This window comes from Eulemur rufifrons, chromosome 8 (assembly GCF_041146395.1).
Source record: "Eulemur rufifrons isolate Redbay chromosome 8, OSU_ERuf_1, whole genome shotgun sequence".
NCBI classification, from domain to species: Eukaryota; Metazoa; Chordata; class Mammalia; order Primates; family Lemuridae; genus Eulemur; species Eulemur rufifrons.
Window position 1 is genome coordinate 13,985,201 of NC_090990.1, and position 22,909 is coordinate 14,008,109.

The window sequence follows — 22,909 nt, forward strand, 5'->3', positions numbered from 1 at the left end:
ATTGTAAGATCTTAAATAACTTAAACCCTGCTGGTTTCCCATCTGAAAAATATGGGAGTGGTTGAGCTATGAATACAACTCAAACTCCATAATTTCTAACACAAACTCTTTCCACTACGCTACACTGTGCCTATTAAACATATTAGCATTGGAAGTGTGCACTCTTGTTGGAGAATATAATAAAAGGCTTTGGTAAAATATAACAATTTATGTGTTAAAATTTTTTTTTATTTGCTTGAACATACACAGTAAAGCCATAATACCCAACGAAGGCCATGGCACATCATTTTATAAAATAGAAATTTAGTTTTCACATGTTATTTTATTATATTCTTATTAATAAATTTGTCAGAAAAACAATGCCAAAACTTAAAAACAATCCATTTTAAATTATCTTTTGCATACACAAATACATAATATACCATTAATCTAGATCTAAATATTGAGAAATATAGGAATGAAGCTTTGGGGAAACAAACTTTTAAACAATGTTTTAAGTTTTAAGCACCATGTTTTGAAGCAAAGAGTACTATTAACTGGGATGGAGACTCTAAAGTATCACCATAGTCTGGGGCTGCAAGAAGATGTGGGGCTTAGGAATCTCATCTTTTCTTTCTTGGAGCCAAAGACATAGGTCATGTGCCCAAATCAGATAATATAAAAAGGACAGCATAGCATCTACAGATGGGAACAAGAGCCTGAAGTTCCCAACTTGAAGCTCCCAGGCCTGTATAATCTCCCCAGCTCCCAGCTTTAAAAAGAAAAATCTGGTTCAATCCATAAAAACTCTATTTCAAAGCAGAAACCTCTAAATATAAAGTAATATTATTTAGCAGTAACAATCCACATACTGTGCATGAAACAAAATACGTAATTCCAGTAGAAATAGTTTGAAACTGATTCTGTTTAAATTTACAAGTGTAGTAGAATATTTATTAAGTCTCTCAAACTAAACAAAAGAGTAATATTTTCTGCCTATTGACTAATTTTTATCAATCACTAGAAATTAATGGACTATAATCACAGAGTATTACACAGAGAAATTGTAAGCTGGGTGCAGTGGTGCACCTATAGTCCCAGCTACTCAGGAGGCTGAGGCAGGAGGATTGCTTGAGCCCAGGACTTCAAGGCTGCAGTGCACCGTGATCACACCTGTGAATAACCACTGCACTTCTCTAGCCTGGGCAACATATCAAGACCCTGTTTCAAAAACAGAAAGAAAGAAAAGAAATTATAGCTGCCAGCTATAAGAAGAAAAAGCAAATGTACTTCCTTCATTTGAATTTAGCCATTTTGGTGCATAAATGACAAATATATAGGGAAAAAAGGAAAACTATCCTATTCTGAATCCTATGTTTATAAAAGATAAAGGATCCTGTCTGGCACATAATGAGCACTCGTGTTTCCCCCTCTGTGCTGGTTCAGAAGTGATCTAGCTGGAAATAAACTCAGAACTGAGCTCTTCCCCAACCATCCCCACCAACCTTTCTCTTCGTGGATACCATCTCCCATCATGTAGTCGCTACAAGTACTGGGACATAAGTACAGCGCCTGCCGGAGCTCCAGGTTGAGAAACCACACTTGAAGGAATGTGTTGACGTAACAAGTAGCTCCAAGGTTAGTCAGGCCCACAAATGAGTTCTATAAAAATACAGATTTTACAACTATAAAATCAATTTTCCTTTGAACAAAAAATTTATCAGAAGCATTATTTTTAAATTTTCAGATTAAAAATTTGTGAAACTATCCCAACCAACATAGTATAACTACCTTAAGCCTCTCTTGGCTGGAGGTGGGGCATAATTTTCATGAAAGCCCCACTTTGGGTTGACCACACGAGTGGAAAAGACTTTAGACAGCATCACTGCTCATCTCTAGCATACTGTCTTCTCCAGCCACTTAAATCTAAAATTATAACAATGGATTCTACAAAACATCAGTTTTGAACACATATATTTAGGTTTTTCATTTGCTATACTCCTAAACTGCCAGCATTCAATACAATGACAAAGTAAAGCTTCTAGAAAAGTTCCTTTATACCCTAGAGATTTGGAAGATTGGGGTGGAGGAAGGTAATTGGTTGCACCTTTTTCCAAAGATAAGGTTGAGAATTCCTGAACTTACAATGAATTATTCCTTTTAATAAACACAATATCTATACAACAACATAGCTGACTGCTCTGTGAATGCCAGGTTTATGGTTAGAAAATGTATGTATTTTCAAACAGTAAAACTATCTGATATATATATATATGAAAATAATAATATATAAAATATAAGCCCTAGAAAGCAAGTAATATTATTATGTGAGCTTGTTCCCCTGAATTACCACCTCCTATAAAAAGACTTTAAAAGAGTTCAAAATAAAATATGCAATGTTAAAGCAAACACAGAATAAGCATTCAAACTAAAACCATTATTTAAAGGCTTACTGGATTACATAGATACCTGTTTTAAAGCATATCATTAAGAACTACTCCAATTCAAGTGGCTTAAAGTCTTAAATTCTACTACTTATCTTAAAGCTGAAAAAATAGGTTATCAAAAATCAATAGTGGTTTCTGATCATAGGCACAAAACAAAAACCAAAGAATACCATATAGCAATCACTTAGAAAATGATGGTTTACCTTTTTCCTCCTCTCACAGTTGGGATCATCGATGTTATGAAAACTATTTTCATCTATTTCTCCTAACCAGATATGCTCACCAATCCCAACCAAACAATTAGGATTTCCTTTGCAGTTTCGTCTATGGAAAAACAAAATATTCAATTTTAAAATGCCACAGTTTCATCATAAGCAAGCAAATTAAAACTATAATGATAATTAAATTAAAACTATAATGAAATTCTCAACTGTTTTCATCTATAAGATTAGCAAAACAGAAAATATAACAATACACTCAGTTTTTGAAGCTGTGGAGAAATAGGCATGCATATATTCCTGGTGGGAATGCAAACTGGCAGGACTTTTATGAAGAGGGATTTTGTATTCTTTAACAAAACTATACATAGCAGGCCAGGCACCGTGGCTCATGTCTGTAATCCCAGCACTCTGGGAGGCTGAAACAGGAGGATTACTTGAGCTCAGGAGTTTGAGACCAGCCTGGGCAACATAGTGAGACCCTTGCCTCTACAAAAAAAAAAAAAAAATTTTTTTTTTTTAATTAGCCAGGTGTGGTGGCACACACCTGTAGTCTTAGCTATTCAAGAGGCTGAGGCAGAAGGATCACTTGAGCCCAGAAGTTCGAGGCTGTAATGAGTGATGATCATGCCATTGCACTTCAGCCAGGACTACAGAACAAGACCCCAGCTCAAAAAACAAAAGCAAAAACAAAACCCCCCCAAAAACTACATATATGGCTACATTTTGAGCTAGCAATCTCATTTCTAAGAATTTACCCTGAAGATAACACCTCTAACAATGCAAAAACACATGCATTAGGTTATTCACTACAGCATTGTCTATAATTGCAAAACATTGGAAACAACCCAAATGCCCAAATGTAGAGGAAATGGTACATCCACATAATGGATACCATGCAAGTATAAAACAAAAAACATGAAGAAGATCAGATCTCTACAAACTGATGTGGAGTAATTTCCAGAGTATATTATGAAGTGAAAAGAGGAAAGTACAAGAGTATTTATAGTATACTATTCAATATTACGTAGGAAAGATGGGGAAATAAGAAAATATGCACGCATATGCTCATTTGAACAAAAAGAAACACAGAAAGGATAAACCACAGAATAATGAAATTGATTACCCTATAGAGCATGAGTCAGAATAGGGTAAAAAAAAAAAAAAAAGGAGAAAATAAATCAACAAGGATGAGAGGAATCCTAAACTCAACAAATAGAAACTAAATATATTTTAACTGAATATCTAATATCCACACTGAAGAAAGGTGGGAGGTGACTGGCCCAAGTAACTTGAACATAGTCATTATTTAGCAAGCTCATTTAGTAGTGTCCTCAGGCTAAAGACAAAAGAAACAAATGCCAAACTCTAATTACTAGGCTTCTTTTTTCACAGAGACAGGGATTAATAATTGTGAAACTCAGATCTTGGCTTCTAATAGAAACCAGGGCTCCTTGGAGAAATGTCTGGTTCCAAGGCTAGGGCAAGGAAATGACAAGGTGAACCTAGAACACCTTACTGTGCCCCCAGAAGGATGTACTCAAAAGAATGATAGGGAGGTGTTAAAAAGCACAGAGTCAGGGAGAAGGGAGAGGTCCCACTGGCCAAATCTGGCAACAGAATTTGAGCAATAAAATAATAGGATAACTTATGAAAACAAATAACAACAGGATTATAGCCTATTGAATAAAGTAAGAATCCATGGCTTCATGATAAGATGGATAGACGGATGGAAGAAAAATCTTTCTTTTAAAAGAAAACCAACTATTAAAGTGGAAGGAATGACAGAATTAGAAAATCCCCATTTGGCATCCATCAGATTAATAAAAGAATTGAGCAAGAATTATTGACTGGATGCTAGTGCAGGCAAGTTGGAGGAGCAACAATATTTACAATGTCTCAAAGTATCTCAGCACCAGTTTATTGACTACAAAGGGAAAAATAGTTACTTTTAGTGGAGAAACCCGGCAGACCACCTTAACCATATGATCAAAGTTGAGGTAGCCAGTAACAGATCTAATTGACAGCACACACCTCCCGGAACAATGCACCAAGAATATAGCACTACTTCTGTGGTGTTCTGGCCAAAAGTGCATAACCTAAATCTAATCAGACTAAACCCAACTTGAGGAACTTTCTACAAATGAATTCAATGTCATGAAATATAAAGAAATACAAAGAAATATTCAATAACCATTCTAGAGTAAAGGAGACTGAAGAGATAGATGACAACTGAATGCAACATACAAACTTTGGTTTTCTTTCGCCATAAAGGACATTATTAGGACGAAAAGTTCTGCATATTTCTGAAGGTTATCCACTAAAGTATTGTTAATAGCATAAAAGATTAGAAACTTCATCATTGCCCATAGGGAACTGATAAATTATAATTAAACAATGGAAACTACTGCAGTCAAGAAAAACAAAGGTGGGGAAAGCTTTTTATGTTGTGGTATGTAACAACATCATTAGTTGGAAAAAAGGCACAAAAATGTGCATATCAGGTTATCATTGTTTCCAAATGGAGATGTTTGTTTAGATAGAAGGATATACTATCAACTGGAAACAACCATATCTGAGAAGGTTATCTCTGGAGTTCCTAGTTGCAGATAGCAAGTAAAAGACTTTCGCCTGGCCAGGCTCATGCTTGTAATACCAGTACTTTTGGAGGCTAAGGTAGAAGGATCGTTTGAGCCTAGGAAAAGTAGGAAAAAAAACAAAACAAACAAAAAAAAATAACTAGGCGTGGTGGCATGTGCCTGTAGTCCTAGCTACTTAGGAGGCTGTGGTATAGGATCCCCTGAGCTCAGGAGTTGGAGGTGCAGTGAGCTATGATGGCACCACTGTACTCCAGCCTAGAGGACAGATTGAGATCTTGTCTTTAAAAAATTTTATACCTTTCAGAATTTAAAAGCTGGAATGTACTACACATTCCAAAAATAACTCAATAATTGTTTTAACATTCTGTATAAAAACAGTTTCCTGGCTTTTATAAAATAAAAATGAAGCAGGGGATGATGACAGGAGGCTGAGGCAGGAGGATCGCTTGAGCCCAGGAGTTTGAGGCTGTAGTGGGCATTGATCTTGCCTGTGAATAACCACTGCACTCCAGCCTGGGCAACATAGTGAGACCCTGTCTTAATATAAAAAAAAAAATAAAACAAAAAAATAAAAATGAAAACTTGACCAATTTAAGAGCAGTTTTGTCACCTTTATGTCAAAGCCAGGTTGGAAAATAACTTACTAAAGAAATAAAAATAGAACTCATACATTGTGGGGACAAAGAGCTAAATAAGGTTTTGTTTTGGTGCCTACAACTCACTTCTAATGGGAAAGGATTACTACAAGGGAGTTAAAATGCTGAGAGAAAAAAAAAGCACTTTTACACAAAAAGTAAGGTTCCTCTTCTATCAAAAGAAGATATAAAGAAACAAAAAGAAAACCATTCAGAGACTGAGAAAAGTAATCTATAATCTTTCCTTGGAATAGCAGCAAAAATATACTAACACCAGGAAGATTCTTTTAAAAGAAAATTACAGCAAGCAGCACTGGAATACAAGGCCTTTGGGAAAGCTATAGAAAAAGTATCAACAACTAGAATGAAAATGTACGTCTGAAGCAAAACAAGTTGGTAACTTATTTTGTCAATTCTTTCAAATCTTCTTTTCAAAGGTGTGTGCTATCAAGTCCTATTTGTTCACTGTCTCCTTTTGAACAGGAAGGTGCTAAGAATTTTTCACCTGATTTGGATGGGGAGACAGACACTCCTATGGGTCAAACACACCATTCTCTCAGAATTGTTCGTATTCTCATCTTCTGTTACTGATAGCAAAATAATTCAGACAATGAACAAAAAGTAGGCTCTCCGTGTCCTCACCCCTAACTCTTCTACACAAAAAAATCAGGCACACTCGACTGGCTTTAAAGCTGCCTTAAAAAGCAAACACAAATATAACATTACAATAAGACTTTCAAAAGCTAATGGGAGAAGTTGGGAGCAATTTGTATTATTAGACCACAGAACAATGGCATCGTTCTTTTTAAATTAATTTCCTAACTTAATTGCTGGCTAGGCGTTATTGAGTAAGTCTTCAATCAGCTAGAATAAATACCATCACGGTGCAAGTGAGAGGAAGCTGCGATGAAGCACCACCCCAAGCAGAACTCACGGCCTCTGGTCCCCATGGCCACACTGTGGGTGGGGACCAAAAAGCCAGCGGTAGTGCTCTGCATTAAAGGGGGCTTGATTAAAGTTGTCCAAATTGTCCTAAGCCTTTTGTATAATGAGCCCCACATTGTGGGGGTTTTTTGGTGTATACTATCTTATGCGTACTTGTATCTTCCAAAGTATAAAAAAACAGATCAAGGAGGCTGAGTGTTCCAAGAAACAAGAGCTGGAGACACACATCTGCAAGAAGGACATATCTGTTTAATGTGTAAATACCGGCCGGGCGTGGTGGCTCACGTCTGTAATCCTAGCACTTGGGAGGCCGAGGCGAGAGGATCGCTCGAAGTCTCTACTAAAAAATAGAAAAAAATTATCTGGACAACTAAAAATATACAGAAAAAATTAGCCGGGCATGGTGGCACATGCCTGTAGTCCCAGCTACTCGGGAGGCTGAGGCAGAAGGATCGCTTGAGCCCAGGAGTTTGAGGTTGCTGTGAGCGAGGCTGATGCCACCGCACTCTAGCCCTGGCAACAGAGTGAGACTCTGTCTCAAAATAAACAAATAAATAAAAAATGTGTAAATACCCTAGCCAGAGGCCGGGCGCGGTGGCTCATACCTATAATCCTAGCACTCTAGGAGGCCAAGGCGGGTGGATCGCTCAAGGTCAGGAGTTCGAGTTCGAGACCAGCCTGAGCAAGAGCAAGACCCGTCTCTACTAAAAATAGAAAGAAATTATCTGGCCAACTAAAAAAAATATATATATAGAAAAAATTAGCCAGGCATAGTGGCGTGTGCCTGTAGTCCCAGCTACTCGGGAGGCTGAGGCAGGAGGATTGCTTGAGTCCAGGAGTTTGAGGTTGCTGTGAGCTAGGCTGACGCCACAGCACTCACTCTAGCCCGGGCAACAGAGCGAGACTCTGTCAAAAAAAAAAAAAAAAAAAAAAAAAAAAAACCCAAAAAACAAAAAAACACTCTAGCCAGTTTGACTCATCTGTAATACCTAGCTGGCCCTAGGGAGCATCTGGATTTGCTAATTCTGGCTTAGAAATCAACTACTTTTTCAAGGTCACAAACAGCCCTGATTTAATCTATGCAGAGTGGAGCCACTCATCTTCTCTGTAAAATTTCCTACAACCTTGAGACTGTATCCTCTACCCACTCCCCACAGGTCTTCTTCCCCATATATCCTTGGTTCTGCACAGGGGAAATGGAGAGGGACAACCAAATCACAAATAAAAGCAAAACGTGAAGGACAGTCAGCCGGGCTCTTCCCTTGGCGCTCTCCTACTCTCAGCACATTTACTCACACGTCGGTTGGCTTAAGAATAGGGTTGGGCCCGGTGTGGTAGATGTGTACTCTTGTGTATGCCTAGCTTCATCTTCCTCCTGCCTCTAGGCCTTCTTCTAAGAACAACAAACTGTCCCTCAGAGATGCAGCTCCAATCCATCACCTAAAACCATATAAAAACCTCACAAGTTATTTCAGATGGACCTGAGAGGAAAAAAACCAGACATTTCTTTTCATTATTTTTTTCTTTTTAGAGACAGGGTCTCGCACTGTTGCCCAGGCTGGAGTGCAGTGGTACAATCATAGCTCACTGCAGCCTCCAACTCCTGGCCTCAATGATCCTCTGGCCTTGGCCTCCCAAAATGCTAGGATTACAGGGTGAGCCACCACACACAGACTGGCAGACATTTCTGAATGGTGTGAGACTTGGGAAGCTTAACTATCCCTACTACATAAAGGAAATTAACATAAGCAAAACTGGAAAGAAACTCATGAATTGCTCCTTAGCCCAACTATACCCCTGCCGATTCTTGACTTATTTGTCCAAAATTTCCCTGGATTAATTTAATTCTTTTAAACACTCCATAGATTCCTTAAGTGAGCCATTTCCTTTATGGTTATGCTACTTTTACGATTCTGCCACCTGTATCTAGCACAAACAAATATGGAGCAACGAAATAAAGCTTTCTCTATCACTAGCTTTATATTCCATAAGCAGACAATCAATCAACCCACTGGGTCTCTGACTGACCTCCTAATTCTTAAAATTGGTTTTGCCGCTCTTCCTCTAAACTTTCTTATAAGACTAACAAAGATAGGGGAAAACATTGAGCTCCAGAGAAATGCAAATTTAAGACAGCTATGAAGATGTTTTCACTTGTCAAACCAGCAAAACTGTCCAACATCAACACCCAGGGATGTACCTGGGTCAAGTGAGAGCTACTGTCCATCCGATGCTAATGAGAACAAGTAAACACAACCTCAGAGAAAAACTTTCTCAACACCCTTACACAGAACACTTCTGACACCAGATGTTTCGGTTTTTTCCCCACACCGACCAATTCTGACGACAGCCGGGTGTCCTACAATTCAATTCTGACACTAGATACCTGGAGTTAGTGTCAGATCCCACAGGTTTAAGGGCTCAGTCCCACAGGTCTGCCCCACTTCAGATGCCAATCTCAAGTCTCCCGTACTCCTGACCAACTGGCTATAAATCGGGGCAACAAATACACTTATGTTTACCGGCTTATCATAAAGGACACAGATGAAGAGCCAGATAAAAAGGTACACAAGGCAAGGTCTGGAGGGGTCTGGAGTGTAGGAGTTTCTGTGCCTGTGGAGTTGGGATACACCACCCTCCCAGCACATGGATGTATTCACCAACTTGGAAGCTCTGCAAACTCTGTCCTTTTTCGGACTTTACAGAGAGCTGGTTAAGCAGGCAGGATTGATTAAATCATTGGCCCAGCCAGGATCCACTCAACCTTCAGTCCCTCCTCTCCTCTCCTGAGGTCAGGGCTTGTGGCTGAAAGTTCCAATCCTCCAATCACGTGGTTGATTCCCCCTGGCAACCGGGCCGGAATCCGGAGGCTACCAGGAACTCCCAGCCATCAGTCATCTCATTAGCATACAAGAAGACACTTATCACTTCAGAGGGGCTGGGTATCAGAAATGGTACAAAGACCAAATATATATTTCTTTTTCTATTTTTTTTCAAATAGAGATGGGGTCTCACTCTTGCTCAGGCTGGTCTCAAACTCCCAAGCTCAAGCCATCCTCCCACCTTGGCCTCCCAGAGTGCTAGGATTACAGGCAAGGGCCACTGAGCCCAGCCCCAAATACATATTTCTTATTATAAATCACAATATCATACAACTCTCTTAGAAAAACTAAAGAAAATGTCTCAAAAATGTTAAATGACACCAATGTTTTTGTTCCAATTAATTCTACTTCTGGGTACATGTCCACAGAGCACGTAGGAGCACAGTGGCAACGCAACAGTATGAAGAAGAATGTGGATAATCCTAATGTGTACTTTGCTCTAGGACTGCACCAGGTAAGAATACCAAGTGGCCACAGTGGCAGGCAGGCGAGGGGTTCCAAAAAGTTTGGCATGACGTGTAAAGCAGACATTTGCTGTGGTTTTAGGCCAGAAACAAACCTTGGCAGCAGTACTGAGGACAGACAAAAGCTGAACAAGGCCTGAGACATAACTAACAATTTTTCTAGTGGAAGGCAAGGCCTTAAAAAACCAATGCAGTAGCAATGGGATGGAGGACATTCAAGAATATCATAAATTGAATTTGGGGACAAATAAGGCAGGGTAGACAAAGAGGGAAAGAAGTCTGGAATGATGCTCAAAGTTGTAAAGAAACAATTTTATTTAAATCAAAAATTATCTCTGCTGGGCACGGTGGCTCAGGCCTGTAATCCTAGCACTCTGGGAGGCCGAGGAGGGAGGATGACTTGAGGTCAGAAGTTTGAGATCAGCAAGAGCAAGACCCCGTCTCTACTAAAATAGGAAAAAAAAAAAAAATTAGCCAGTCAACTAAAAATAGAAACAACAAATTAGCCGGGTGTGGTGGCTCACGCCTGTAGTCCCAGCTACTCGGGAGGCTAAGGTAGAAGGATTGCTTGAGCCCAGGAGTTTGAGGTTGCTGTGAGCTAGGCTGATGCCAGGGGACTCACTCTAGCCCTGGCAACAAAGCGAAGACTCTGTCTCAAAAAAAAATTTTCTCTGGGGAGTGGAAAAGCAGCAGGCTAGGTATCTAGAGGTGTGAAGTTCCTTCTATACTGACTACAGGTAGGAGATGCAGTTTTAGCTCTCTTTTGATAGATCTCCAAGGATCTGTCATTTAAGAGCATGCCTTACAGCACAATGGATGGAAAATTTCTAATCAATGATTTCATAGTTGCTATGTAGTTCAAAGAAGACTCATTCTTTGAATGGGAGAGGGGGTTGAAAGGGGCGAGCGTTGCTGAAATAATATCTAATCTCGCAATTTCCTAATAACATGTAAAGATCAATCATGTGCTCTCCCAGCTCTTTCCCTCCCTAGCTGGCAGGCAACCCGCAAGGACTCTGTTTTCACAAACATCTGAAAAGAGCCAAAAGACAGAAAGGAAATATAAGTCTTTCTCTTTACCTTCACCAGCTCACAGCCTTTAGAACTGTACCAGAGTCACCCTCCTCCCAGATATGGAGGCGTAAAATTGGGAGTGGGGAATATGTAACAGAGGGAATGGCCTGAAAAAAATGGCAAAAATTTTTTGTCTCTTGAAAACATCCCCTACTCCTTTTTGAGAACTAAAACCTGCATACCTGAGGTTGGGAGGGGTAGGGTAAGTCTTTTGTTATTTATGCTGAAGGAAATGGTTCAGCCAGGACCTGATAAAGGGAGGTCCCAGGTGGAGGTTACCAGACTGTCTTCAGTGGAGATGGATGATCAGAATCATCAACTGCAGTTGAATAGTATTTGCCTGAGCTTAGCTCCGTATTTCTGCTTATTATTAGGACCTTTGGCATTTCAGAGAGGAGTCTCCACCCTCCTTTGTCAGCAAGCAAAGTAAGAAAACTTCTTTCCTATTCTTCTGATGAGGCCTCAAGGACAAGTGGCTGAGCTTTTGGGAACTGAATCTGTTTCTGCAGCCTCAAGATGTTACTTAGCAGCTCTGGGAGGGAGAGCAGGGGAGTAAACTCCAGGCCTTAGTTTCTTGCCCAAAACCGTTATCTCAGGGGCAAAGGCACATCCCCTGCAATAAGCCTGACTACATTTCAGAGATGGTTACCTCTGAAAGTCTCCAGGAACAAAGAAAAAGCAAGACAGACAGACAACCTGACCAGACGTGACCTGACCTCTCACAGCTGCCGCTTCTGTTTCAACTGACAATCACGATTTCTTTCTCTTTCTCTTTGTCCCCATAAAATCAGCAAGCCACCTGGCTTCACTGCTGGCACCCCCTTCTCTTTCTTTGGGATGCCATGCCGGCTCCGGGCTCTCTTCCTCACCTTCCCCTGTCTCTTTCACTCTCTCATTCTCTGTCCTTCTAAAGGGTAAAATAAACTTTTTACAAAATTTCTGCACGAGAAATCTTTCCCCACCCACACTGTGAACACCCACTAGAGGCTTCCACCCTGCCAGGGGTAAGGATCTCTCTGCATAGTCACTTAGAGAGGTGTTACTTTGTGCTTCCTCATCACCTCTTAATTCCCTAGCTTTTAGGACATCATTCCAGACAGCCAGGGAGAAATCAATGAAGGACAGTGTGCCAACTTGACGGCTTCCAGCAAAGATCCTTGACCACACTAAAGCTTTGCCTAGTGTAGCACGGACTTTCTGAAGAGCAACCTGACAGTATATGTAAAGACTTGGAGGTCTTCACATCCTTTGCTCCACAACTACCATTTTAAAGAATGTATCCTAAGCAAACAGATGTCAACAAACGTTTTCAAAGGTAATCATCACAACATTGTTTATCACAGAAAACTGCTAGAACAAGCTACCTGGCCAGTCATAAGGATTATGTTAAATTATGGTACAGTCATATGATGGGATGTTATGCAGCCATTAAAACTTCACGAGTAACACTTCAATGACATCTGACAATGCTCAAGACAGAATTCTAAGTAAATGTGAGCATACGAAGCTACCCATCTGTTATGATCATCTTTGTTGGTGGGGTTGTGTCCTTAATTCATATATCAAAATTTAACACAGTTGTTTCTGGGTGGTAGGATTATGGGCAATTTTTATTTAATTTTTTAAATTATATCTTTCAGTTTTCTACAATGAACATGTGTTAACTTTAAAATCAGGAGAAAGTGTTATATTGAAAGTATCTACATATGATTTTAGATGAAGGGCACAATGTGAATATACTCAGCCACTTTGGCAAACTACAGTACCATTCAGCATAATATTAGAAGATATCCTAAATGTGGAAATGGCAGACACATCAAACCTACACAATGACATATACCAAAATTAATGATCTTTACTGTGTTTCTAACCACATGGGAAACAGTTAACAACAATAAGTTGGAAAAATTACACATAATGAAAATTAAGTATACAAAAGAAAATTAAATACATAGGAAATCCATCAAAACATTAACAGTGATGATGATTTTAATTCTCTTTTCTGGCAGGGCATGGTGGCTCACACCAGTAATCCTAGCACTCTGGGAGGCCAAGGTGGGAGGATCTCAGGAGTTCGAACCAACCTGAGCAAGAGCGAGACCATGTCTCTACTAAAAATAGAAAAAATTAGACATCCTAGCTATTAGGGAGGCTGAGGCAGGAGGATCAATTGAGCCCAGGGGTTTGAGGTTGCTGTGAGTTAGGCTGATGCCATAGCATTCTAGCGCACTCTAGCCCAGATGGCAGAGCAAGATTCTGTCTCAAAAAAAATAAAAATGAAAATAATTCTCTTTTCTCCTTTTCATATTCTGTATATTTTCTACAATAAGCAATTAGTGCTTTTTATAATTATCTTAAAAGGTTTTATTGGCCGGGCGCGGTGGCTCACGCCTGTAATCCTAGCACTCTGGGAGGCCGAGGTGGGCGGATCGTTTGAGCTCAGGAGTTCGAGACCAGCCTGAGCAAGAGCGAGACCCCATCTCTACTAAAAAAATGGAAAGAAATTATATGGACAGCTAAAAATATATATATAGGAAAAATTAGCCAGGCATGGTGGTGCATGCCTGTAGTCCCAGCTACTCGGGAGGCTGAGGCAGGAGGATCCCTTGAGCTCAGGAGTTTGAGGTTGCTGTGAGCTAGGCTGATGCCACGGCACTTACTCTAGCCTGGGCAACAGAGTGAGACTCTGTCTCAAAAAAAAAAAAAAAAAAAAAAAAAAGGTTGTATTAAAAGTCCGCAATTCTATTTGAGCTTAGGAGTTCGAGACCAGCCTGAGCAAGAGCGAGACCCCATCTCTACTAAAAATAGAAAGAAATTATATGGACAGCTAAAAATATATATAGAAAAAATTAGCCGGGCATGGTGGTGCATGCCTGTAGTCCCAACTACTCAGGAGGCTGAGACAGGAGGATCCCTTGAGCTCAGGAGTTTGAGGTTGCTGTGAGCTGACGCCACGGCACTCACTCTAGCCTGGGCAACAAAGTGAGACTCTGTCTCAAAAAAAAAAAAAAAAAAAAAAGTCCGCAATTCTAAAAGAACAGTGACAATTTACAGAACCAGGTATTTTTCTGATATATTCAATAGACAATTCTGCAAGTTGCAAATTTTGAGAGAAGTTTACATATTGTAACAATTCCCATATTTTCCCCATTTCACCCCACCCAACAATAGCAGAATACACATTTTTCACAGGGACAAGGAACATATGCCAAGTAATATTTATTGTCTGGATATCTGGCCCCTCAAAATCTCACGTTGAAATCTGATCCCCAGTGTTGGATGTGGGGCCTGGTGGGAGGTGTTTGGGTCAAGGAGGGAGATCTTGAATGGCTTGGTGCTCTTTCTGTGATAATGAGTGAGTTATCAGTTCTTGCTTTATTAGTTCATAAGAGATCTGGTTGTTTAAGGGACCCTGGTACCACCTCCTCCCTCTCTTGTTCTCTCGCCATGTGACAGGCCTGTTTCTCTTTTGCCCTCTGTCTTGATTGGAAGCTCCCTGAAGCCCTCACCAGGGGATGCTGGTGCCATGGTCCTTGTATAGTCAGCAGAACCATGAGCCAAATAAACAACTTTCTTTATAAATTACCAAGTCTCAGGTGTTCCTTTTTTTTGTTTGTTTGTTTGTTTTTTGGATACAGAGTCTCACTGTTGCCCTGGCGTCAGCCTAGCTCACAGCAACCTTAAACTCCTGGGCTTAAGCAATCCTTCTGCCTCAGCCTCCTGAGTCGCTGGGACTACAGGCATGCGCCACCATGCCCGGCTAACTTTTTCTATATATTTTTAGTTGTCCAGATAATTTCTTTCTATTTTTTAGTAGAGACAGGGTCTCACTCTTACTCACGATGGTCTCAAACTCCTGACCTCGAGCGATCCTCCCGCCTTGGCCTCCCAGAGTGCTAGGATTACAGGTGTGAGCCACCATGCCCAACCTCAGGTGTTCCTTTATTGCCATGCAAAATGGACTAACACACCAAGATATGCCATATTCTACAACATTCAACAAATCCCAGACAATTTAAAAGAACCAAAATCATAAAAGGTATGTTTTCTGATCACAACAGAATTAAGCTAAAAATCAATAACAGAAAAATACCTGGAATACCCTCAAATATTTGGAAATTAAACAATACTCTTCTAAATAATCCACAGGCCAAAGAAGTAATCACAAGGTGTGTTACTCCATCCAGACTACTCTAACGAAATACCTGAACCTGGGGAACTTAAAACAGAAATGTATTTCTCACAGTCCTGGAGGCTGGGAATTCCAAGATCAAGGGGTCAGGAGATTCAGTGTCTGGTGAGGGCTAGTTCCTCAGATGACACCTTCTGTGTGTGTCCTCATATAGCACAGAAGGGGCAAGCAAGCTCCCTCAAGCCTCTTTTATAAAGGCACCAATACCATTCATGAAGGCAGAGGCCACGTAAACTAATCATGTTCCAAAGGCCCCCACCTCTTAATACTATCACATTGGGGATTAAGTTTCAACATATGAATTTGGGGGCGGAAGGGCACCAACATTCAGACGTTCAGATCATAGCACCAGGGAAATTAGAAAATACTCTGAATTAAATATCAAAATTTGTACAATTAACCCGATTAAAAAACGGGTAAATGACTTGAATGAACATTTCTCCAAAGAAGATATATAAACGGCCACAAAGCACATGAAAAGATGCTCAACATCACTAATCTTCAGGGAAATATAAATCCAAACCACAGGGAGGTATCATCTCACACTCATTATGAGGGCCTCCATTAGAAAACAGAAAATAGGCTAGGTGTGGTGACTCACGCCTGTAATCCTCTCACTTTGGGATATAACAAGTTTGACAGGAGTGGAGAAATTGGATCCTCTTGATGGGATTGCAAAATGGCAAAGCTACTATGGAAAACAGTATGGAAGTTCCTCAAAAAATTAAAAATAAAACTATGATATGATCCAACAATGCCACTTCTGGGTATATATTCAAAAGAACTGAAAACAGGATCTTGAAGAGCTATTATACACCCATGTTCACTACAGCATCATTCATAATAGCCAAGATGAGGAAGTAACCTAAATGTCTACCTATAGAAGAACGGATAAAGAAAATGTGGTATACATAGACAATGGAATACTACTCAGCCTTTAAAAAGGAAATTTTGTCATATGCTACCACGTGGATGAACTGTGAGGACATTATACTAAGTGAAAAAAGTCAGTAGCAAAAAGATAAATACTCCATGATTCCACTTGAATGAAGTATCTGAAGTAATCAAATTCATAGCAACAGCAGAATGAATGGTGGTTGCCAGGGGACAGGGGAAGAGGGAAATGGGGAGTTGTTCAACGAGTATAGAGTTTCAGTCATGCAAGATGAAAAAGTTCTAGAGAGAAGTTGCACAACAATGTGCATACAATTAACAGTAGTGCTATTGTTACAAATTGTTAAGAGGGTTAATTTATGTTTTTCTTACATTTTTTTAAAAAAAAATCACAACTAATATGAAGCCCCCTCCCAAAATTTGTGGGATGTAGCTACACCAGTGCTTTGAGGGAAATTTATAGCATTAGATGGTCATATAAGAAAACAGGCCTCAAACCACTTTTACCCCAGTTTTCAGAGTCATCACAAATTCCAGAAACATTAAATCACTGAATTTCAACAGATATTTTATATTTTTATGATAATATAGAGGCAGTAAGTACCAAACACACACACACACACACACACACACACACACACTCTCTCCTCCTACAGTAACTCTCAGGTAAGATTCTGCAACTGTGTAATTCATTAGTATAAGGATGTTAAATTAACAATTTACTGCATGAATACCCTGTTTAAAGATATTCCTTTCAGTGGTTATTTAAAACCATTCTAAAATATGTTCCTTAAAAAAAAAAAAAAACCCTACTCATCTATAAAACTATTTATTGTAGTATACAGTTAGTAGGGTTTCTTTTCCCCTTCTCCTCTAAGCACTTGACAGGCTCTCAGCCAACAAGACCTGCTGCAACAGATTGTACCATATCCCCTGGCCACCACACTGTCAACACATCCTTTCTTGCCTGATGGGCTATTCCAGACATCATTGATTGTCTGAGGATGTTGCAGGTAATTCTTAAACAGGCTTTGAAGATCTAAAATGAGTTTTGCTCCAGTGCTCAGGGTTTTGCTAAAGTGTGTATTTTGTCAAAGTCAATAGATCTGCTTTCCTTGAGAATCTCTATATTAGACTTGGAGATGAATATCTAATCACAACTTATGCTTAATTTATAAATAGTTCAACTTACTACAACAAAATCTAAGAAAACCTAACCCAAGCTGGGTGCGGTGGCACTTGCCTATAGTCCCAGCTGCTCAGGAGGATCACTTGAGCTCAAGAGGTCAAGGCCAGCTGGGGCAACATAGAGAGATGCTATCTCTTTAGATAAGTAAACAGAGAACCTAACCCAAACTTGACTGAACAAATTAACCAAATATTATTGAAATAGTTTCAATAAACCATTTATTATCTGACTTACCCCCCAAAACATCAAATCATCTCTGAAACTCCAAATGTCACCACCCTGTCAGAATGACAATTACCCAGGCCAGGTCCATTAACTAAGTTCATGTACTCCTTTCCAAACCAGTCTCCTCCAGCTGAGAACACTCTTGCCACAGGTCTGCTTTACAGCCTCAGGCAGGCTGGTCTCTTAACAGATGTCAAGTGTTAAAGAGAAACCCAGGGCTCCCCTTCCTTTGACAGGCAGGGAAGGTTGGAGTAGGGTACAGCAGGTTATTACCTAACTTTTTTCCCCCTTTCCAAAATGTTGGCGACCTAAGCCAACATTCCCAGGCTTTTCTCTGTCATATGCTGGAGGAAAGAAGGCAAAACCAAATTCCCACCACAATTTTACTCAGAGGAAAAGGGGAGGTTGACCAGAGAAGGAAGAAGAAAAGAGTCCCACATCCTCAAATATCATTGGAAGAAAAAAACAACTGCTTTATATATCCAACTTTATTATTTTAGCTTTTTTTTTTTAAAGCAGTGGTCTTTTCCATAATGTTCACCATCAATATAAGGTGAAACACTACATTATGGGGTTAGGCTTTTTAGATGAGCTGTGAAATTGATCATTCATTCTACAGAAAACATTTAGGTAACCAACTCATTTATAATTTGGGGCCTGCCCATCTCATGGAAACAATAACAACATAGGTTTCCTCTGGAATGAGGGAAAACTTTTGCTTCAAACATTCCATATTAATTTAACCGCAACTATCAATTTTAATTAACAAAAAAATTAAATTTTCATAAGGTACTGATGCTTAAGTTAGATAAGAAAATCAATCATATATTCGTGGGGGGAGGGAACAGACAACCCTAAAAACAAAATACTTAGGTCCCCATTTCACCACGTAGAAAACAAAGGAGACTGGGACAGGTCACCACTAAAATTCTATAGTATCATTTTTGTTTTTAATTTGAATCCCCTCAGAAACCTGTGTTAATGAAATGACACAGGAAGATCATTCTGCTCTTTAGCTCACAGTGAGAGCAAAAGATGATGAGAACAATGACGGCAGTGGCACTGGGCAAGAGTCCTGTGATGGTGACGATCCATCTGGGTTATTGCTGCTCCTGCACAGGACAGGTTCAAACTGCTGTCATGTAAGTTGGCAGCATCTGCCTCACTACACATGTCACACTGCACCTGAGTAAAGGTAAATAATGTCACTTTGTATAACCAAAACCTACGGTGGCATAAAAGCAACAAGATTTCACAAGTTCACACGTTCTATCAAGCAGCGATGCCCCAGGAAGAATTAGAAAACGTGAGGATACCAAGATAAAAGACAAAGTCTCGGGCTTCAAAGAATGGCTCATAGCTGATGGAGGCGACAAACAGGTAAAAGGTCAATTCAGAGAAATAAGTGCTGTGGTAGCATTAAGCACAGCATGATGCAGCAGAAATTTCACTGAAGGGGGGAGGAAGTGTTGCCAAGCTTGGCTGGGCATCTCCAAGGACACACAAAAATTGAGCTAGTGTGGGAGGGAAACTAAATAGCATTCCAGGCAGAGGAGAACATATGGACACAAGGCCAGAGAGGCAAGCTAGTTAGTGGCAGGTCAAGGAAGCCATGTTAAGGACATCTAGCATACAGTTCAGCGCAGCTGAAGTTGAGAAGTCCAAAGAGGTTAAGAGAGAAGTCAGGGGCCAGATCAGATAACAGAAGACCTCAAATAAAAGCTTGGACTTTATCCAGTGAGCAAGAAGGAAAACTAAAAGAGTTTAAGCAAAAAAAGTGATTTCCATCTCAGAAAGATTCTCTAATTACATGGGTTTACCAGAATCAGGTAAACAACCCACAAGCTTTGCTTTTTCAATGAATGACATTCTTATAAATTCTCCCTGTTTTTAACAAGATTTTTTTTTCTTTTCTTTTTTTTATTAACAAATAATCCCAATAAAAAGTGAGCTAATGACATGAATAGACATTTCTCAAAAGAAGACATGCAAATGGCCAACAGGTATATGAAAAAATGGTCAACATCAGTAATCATCCGGGAAATTCAAATCAAAACCACAATGAGGCCAGGCACAGTAGCTAACGCCTGTAATCCCAACACTGAGGCTGGGGTGGGAGGATTGCTGGAGGCCTGGAGTTTGACAACAGCCTGGGCAACATAGCCAGACCTTATCTGTACAAAAAATTAATTAGCTGGTGTGGTGGCACATGCCTGTAGTCCTAGTTACTCGGAGGATCACTTGAGCCCAGGAGTTCTAAGTTGCACTGAGCTATGATCGTGCCACTGCACTCCAACCTAGGTAACACAGTGAGATCCTGTCTCAAAAAACAAACAAAAAAAAAACCTTACCCTACTCAGAATGGCTATTATTAAAAAGACAATAAATAATAGATGCTGGCAAGGATGTGGAGAAAAGGGAACTCTTATACACTGATAATGGGAATGTAACTGGGTAAAACCACTATGAAGAACAGAATGGAGATTCCTCAAGAAAACTAAAAATAGAACTAACAAATGATCCAGCAATCCCACTACTGGGTATCTCTCCAGGGGAAAAGAATCTATATATTGAAGGGATACCTGCACTCACCTGTTTATGGAAGCACTATTCATAATAGCAAAGACACGGAATCAACCTAAGTGCCCACTGATGGACAAATGGATAAAGAAAAAATGGTATATGTACACAATGGAATACTATTAGGCCATAAAAAAGAATGAAATGTCATTTGTAGCAACATGGATGGAACTAGAGGTCATTATGTTACTGTGAAATAAGCCAGGCACAGACAGATGCTGCATGTTCTCACTCATATGTGGGAGCTAAAATAACTGATCTCACAGATAGAGAACAGAATGATAGATACCAGAGGCTGGGACTGGTGTGTGGGTAAAAGGGAGGGAATTAAGAGGCTGGTTAGTAGGTACAGACACATAGTTACAACAAATAAGCCCCAATATTCACTAGCAGAGTAGGATGACTATAGTCAGCAACAATGTATTATATATTTCAAAGTAGCTAGGAGAGGACTTGAAATGTTACCAATGTACAGAAATGATACTCAAGGTGACAGCCACCCCAAATACTCTGAACTGATCGTTACGGATTCTATGCATATAACAAATACTCACATGTACCCCATAAATATGTAAAATATTTTGTATCAATTTAAAATAAGATTTTTTTTAAAATGGGAGATCTTCAAAGTATAAATTCTGATTCTTTTCCAATGTGGGGGCACACACAGTGTTCTAATTGTAACATGAAAGACATACGAAGGATTTGAAAAAGACACAGACATTTAAAGGGGATGCTGTGATAAAAAGAGATAAGAAATGTGGATCTAAAATGTAGGATGAGAGTACAGGCCAGGGTTAGATATCAGAGATGCTACAGAGCTCAAATCAACAGATCTTGTGGTCTGGCAGGGTGGCTCAGGCCTGTAATCCTGGCACTCTGGGAGGCCGAGGAGGAAGGTTCCCTTTAGTTCAGGAGTTCGAGACCAGCTGAGCAAGAGCGGGACCCCTGCCCCACTAAAAATAGAAAAATTAGTCAGGCATCATGGTGTGCGCCTGTAGTCCCAGCTACCTGAGTGGCTGAGGCAAGAGGATCGCTTCAGTCCAGGAGCCTGAGGTTGCAGTGAGCTACGATGACGATGCCACTGCACTCTATCCAGGGCGACAGAGCAACTCTGTCTCAAAAAAAACAAAAACAAAAAAACAAACAAAAAAAGCAGTACTTGTACTGATCATTGTTGTGGGAAATGAGGGAAAAGAGAAGAAATCAGGTTTTTATGTAAGTAGTTTCCTTTAAAATCTTTTTTTTTAGTGAGCGATGGCAATCACTAGATGAGAATATTCGCATGTAGAAATTCACAAAATGTTCATTTACCTAAACAACCTGATTTCATTTGGAATTCTGAATTCTAACAAAAGCATCCAAGAGAAAACAAGCATGCAGCAAACAGGACAGACGAGGGCCAGGATCCTGGCTAAGCATCCTTCATGATACGCAGGTATCCAAGGCAGGTTTACTGGCCCTATAGGGTCTCCTTTTCTTTGATGTTAGGAAATATTCTTCTTTCGCCAAAAAAGTCTCTGAACATCTTTTTCTGTCTTTCATCCCCCTAAGATTCAAGTGGCTATAAAACATTTGACAGTATTAAACTAGGCACTTTCATCTGAAGTTTTCAATTTCCTGGGAGTTTAAAAAGAAAAATTCCCAAGAGCAAATTATTAATAACTATTAAAACGTTAAGTCCTCTAGTAGAAAATATAGGTCAATATCCAAGTAGAGTTTCAAAGGTTTGCCACTGGGAACCCTAATCCAGACCCTAAAGAGCCACCTCTTTCCACCATCATGATTACAAATCGAGAAGGAGAAAGAAAATCTAAACTATTCTCCCTTGCTTGTCAAAAGAGAAAAAACAAATAAAAAACAAAAACAAAACTTCCTATCACATTTCTCAACCTCAGGTAAAATTGCTGCCATGGGGCAAACATGCTACATCTTCAAGTTTTACATAATAAGAAGAAAAATTTTTATTAAATTAAGAAGATAGTTGGGCACAGTGGCTCACACCTGTAATCCCAGACCTCTGAGAGGCTGAGGCAGGAGGATCCCTTGAGCTCAGAAGTTCAAGACCAGCCTGGGCAACACAGCAAGATCCCATCTCTACAAACAACAACTTAAAAGTCTTTTTTTTCCTCACAGTGAGATGACTTAGTTCTCCAAGGAGGATGATATGAAATGTTTGTCAAGCTTTACACAATTTGGGAAACACTAGCCTAGCACTTGAAAAAACAGTACCTTTCAACTTCACTGGTAATCAAAAAATACCATTATTCACTTATGAAATTGGCACTGGTTTTTAAAATTTAATTCTGAATGATGGCAAGGACAGAGACAGGAATGTCCATATACTGCACACAGATGGTAAGAGCAAATCTGGCAATGGTAATGTGTATCAAAAGCTTTAAAAATGTTCATATAGATCACTTTCACAATTTTTTCCTAAGAAAACAATCTGAGAAGCAGACAATGTTTACTTATAAGGATGCTTGCAATATTAAAACAGCCTCACCAAAAAAAAAAAAAAAAGGAGGAGGAGGAGAAGGAGAGGAGGAACATGACAAGAAGAGAAAGGCAGGCAGGCAGACAAA

General features: G+C 39.7%; 1 protein-coding gene across 4 annotated transcripts in view; it reads right to left on the minus strand.

The window, feature by feature from the left end:
* The window catches only part of USP48 (ubiquitin specific peptidase 48), an 88,615-nt gene that overhangs the window by 55,681 nt on the left and 10,025 nt on the right, over positions 1-22,909 (minus strand). For all 4 annotated transcript variants that reach the window (XM_069477431.1, XM_069477429.1, XM_069477430.1 and 1 more), the window contains exons 2-3: positions 2,630-2,750; positions 1,485-1,641 (exon numbers count right to left, since the gene is read on the minus strand). In XM_069477431.1, the coding sequence (XP_069333532.1) occupies positions 1,485-1,641; positions 2,630-2,750 (278 nt within the window). The remainder of the gene's footprint in view (positions 1-1,484; positions 1,642-2,629; positions 2,751-22,909) is intronic.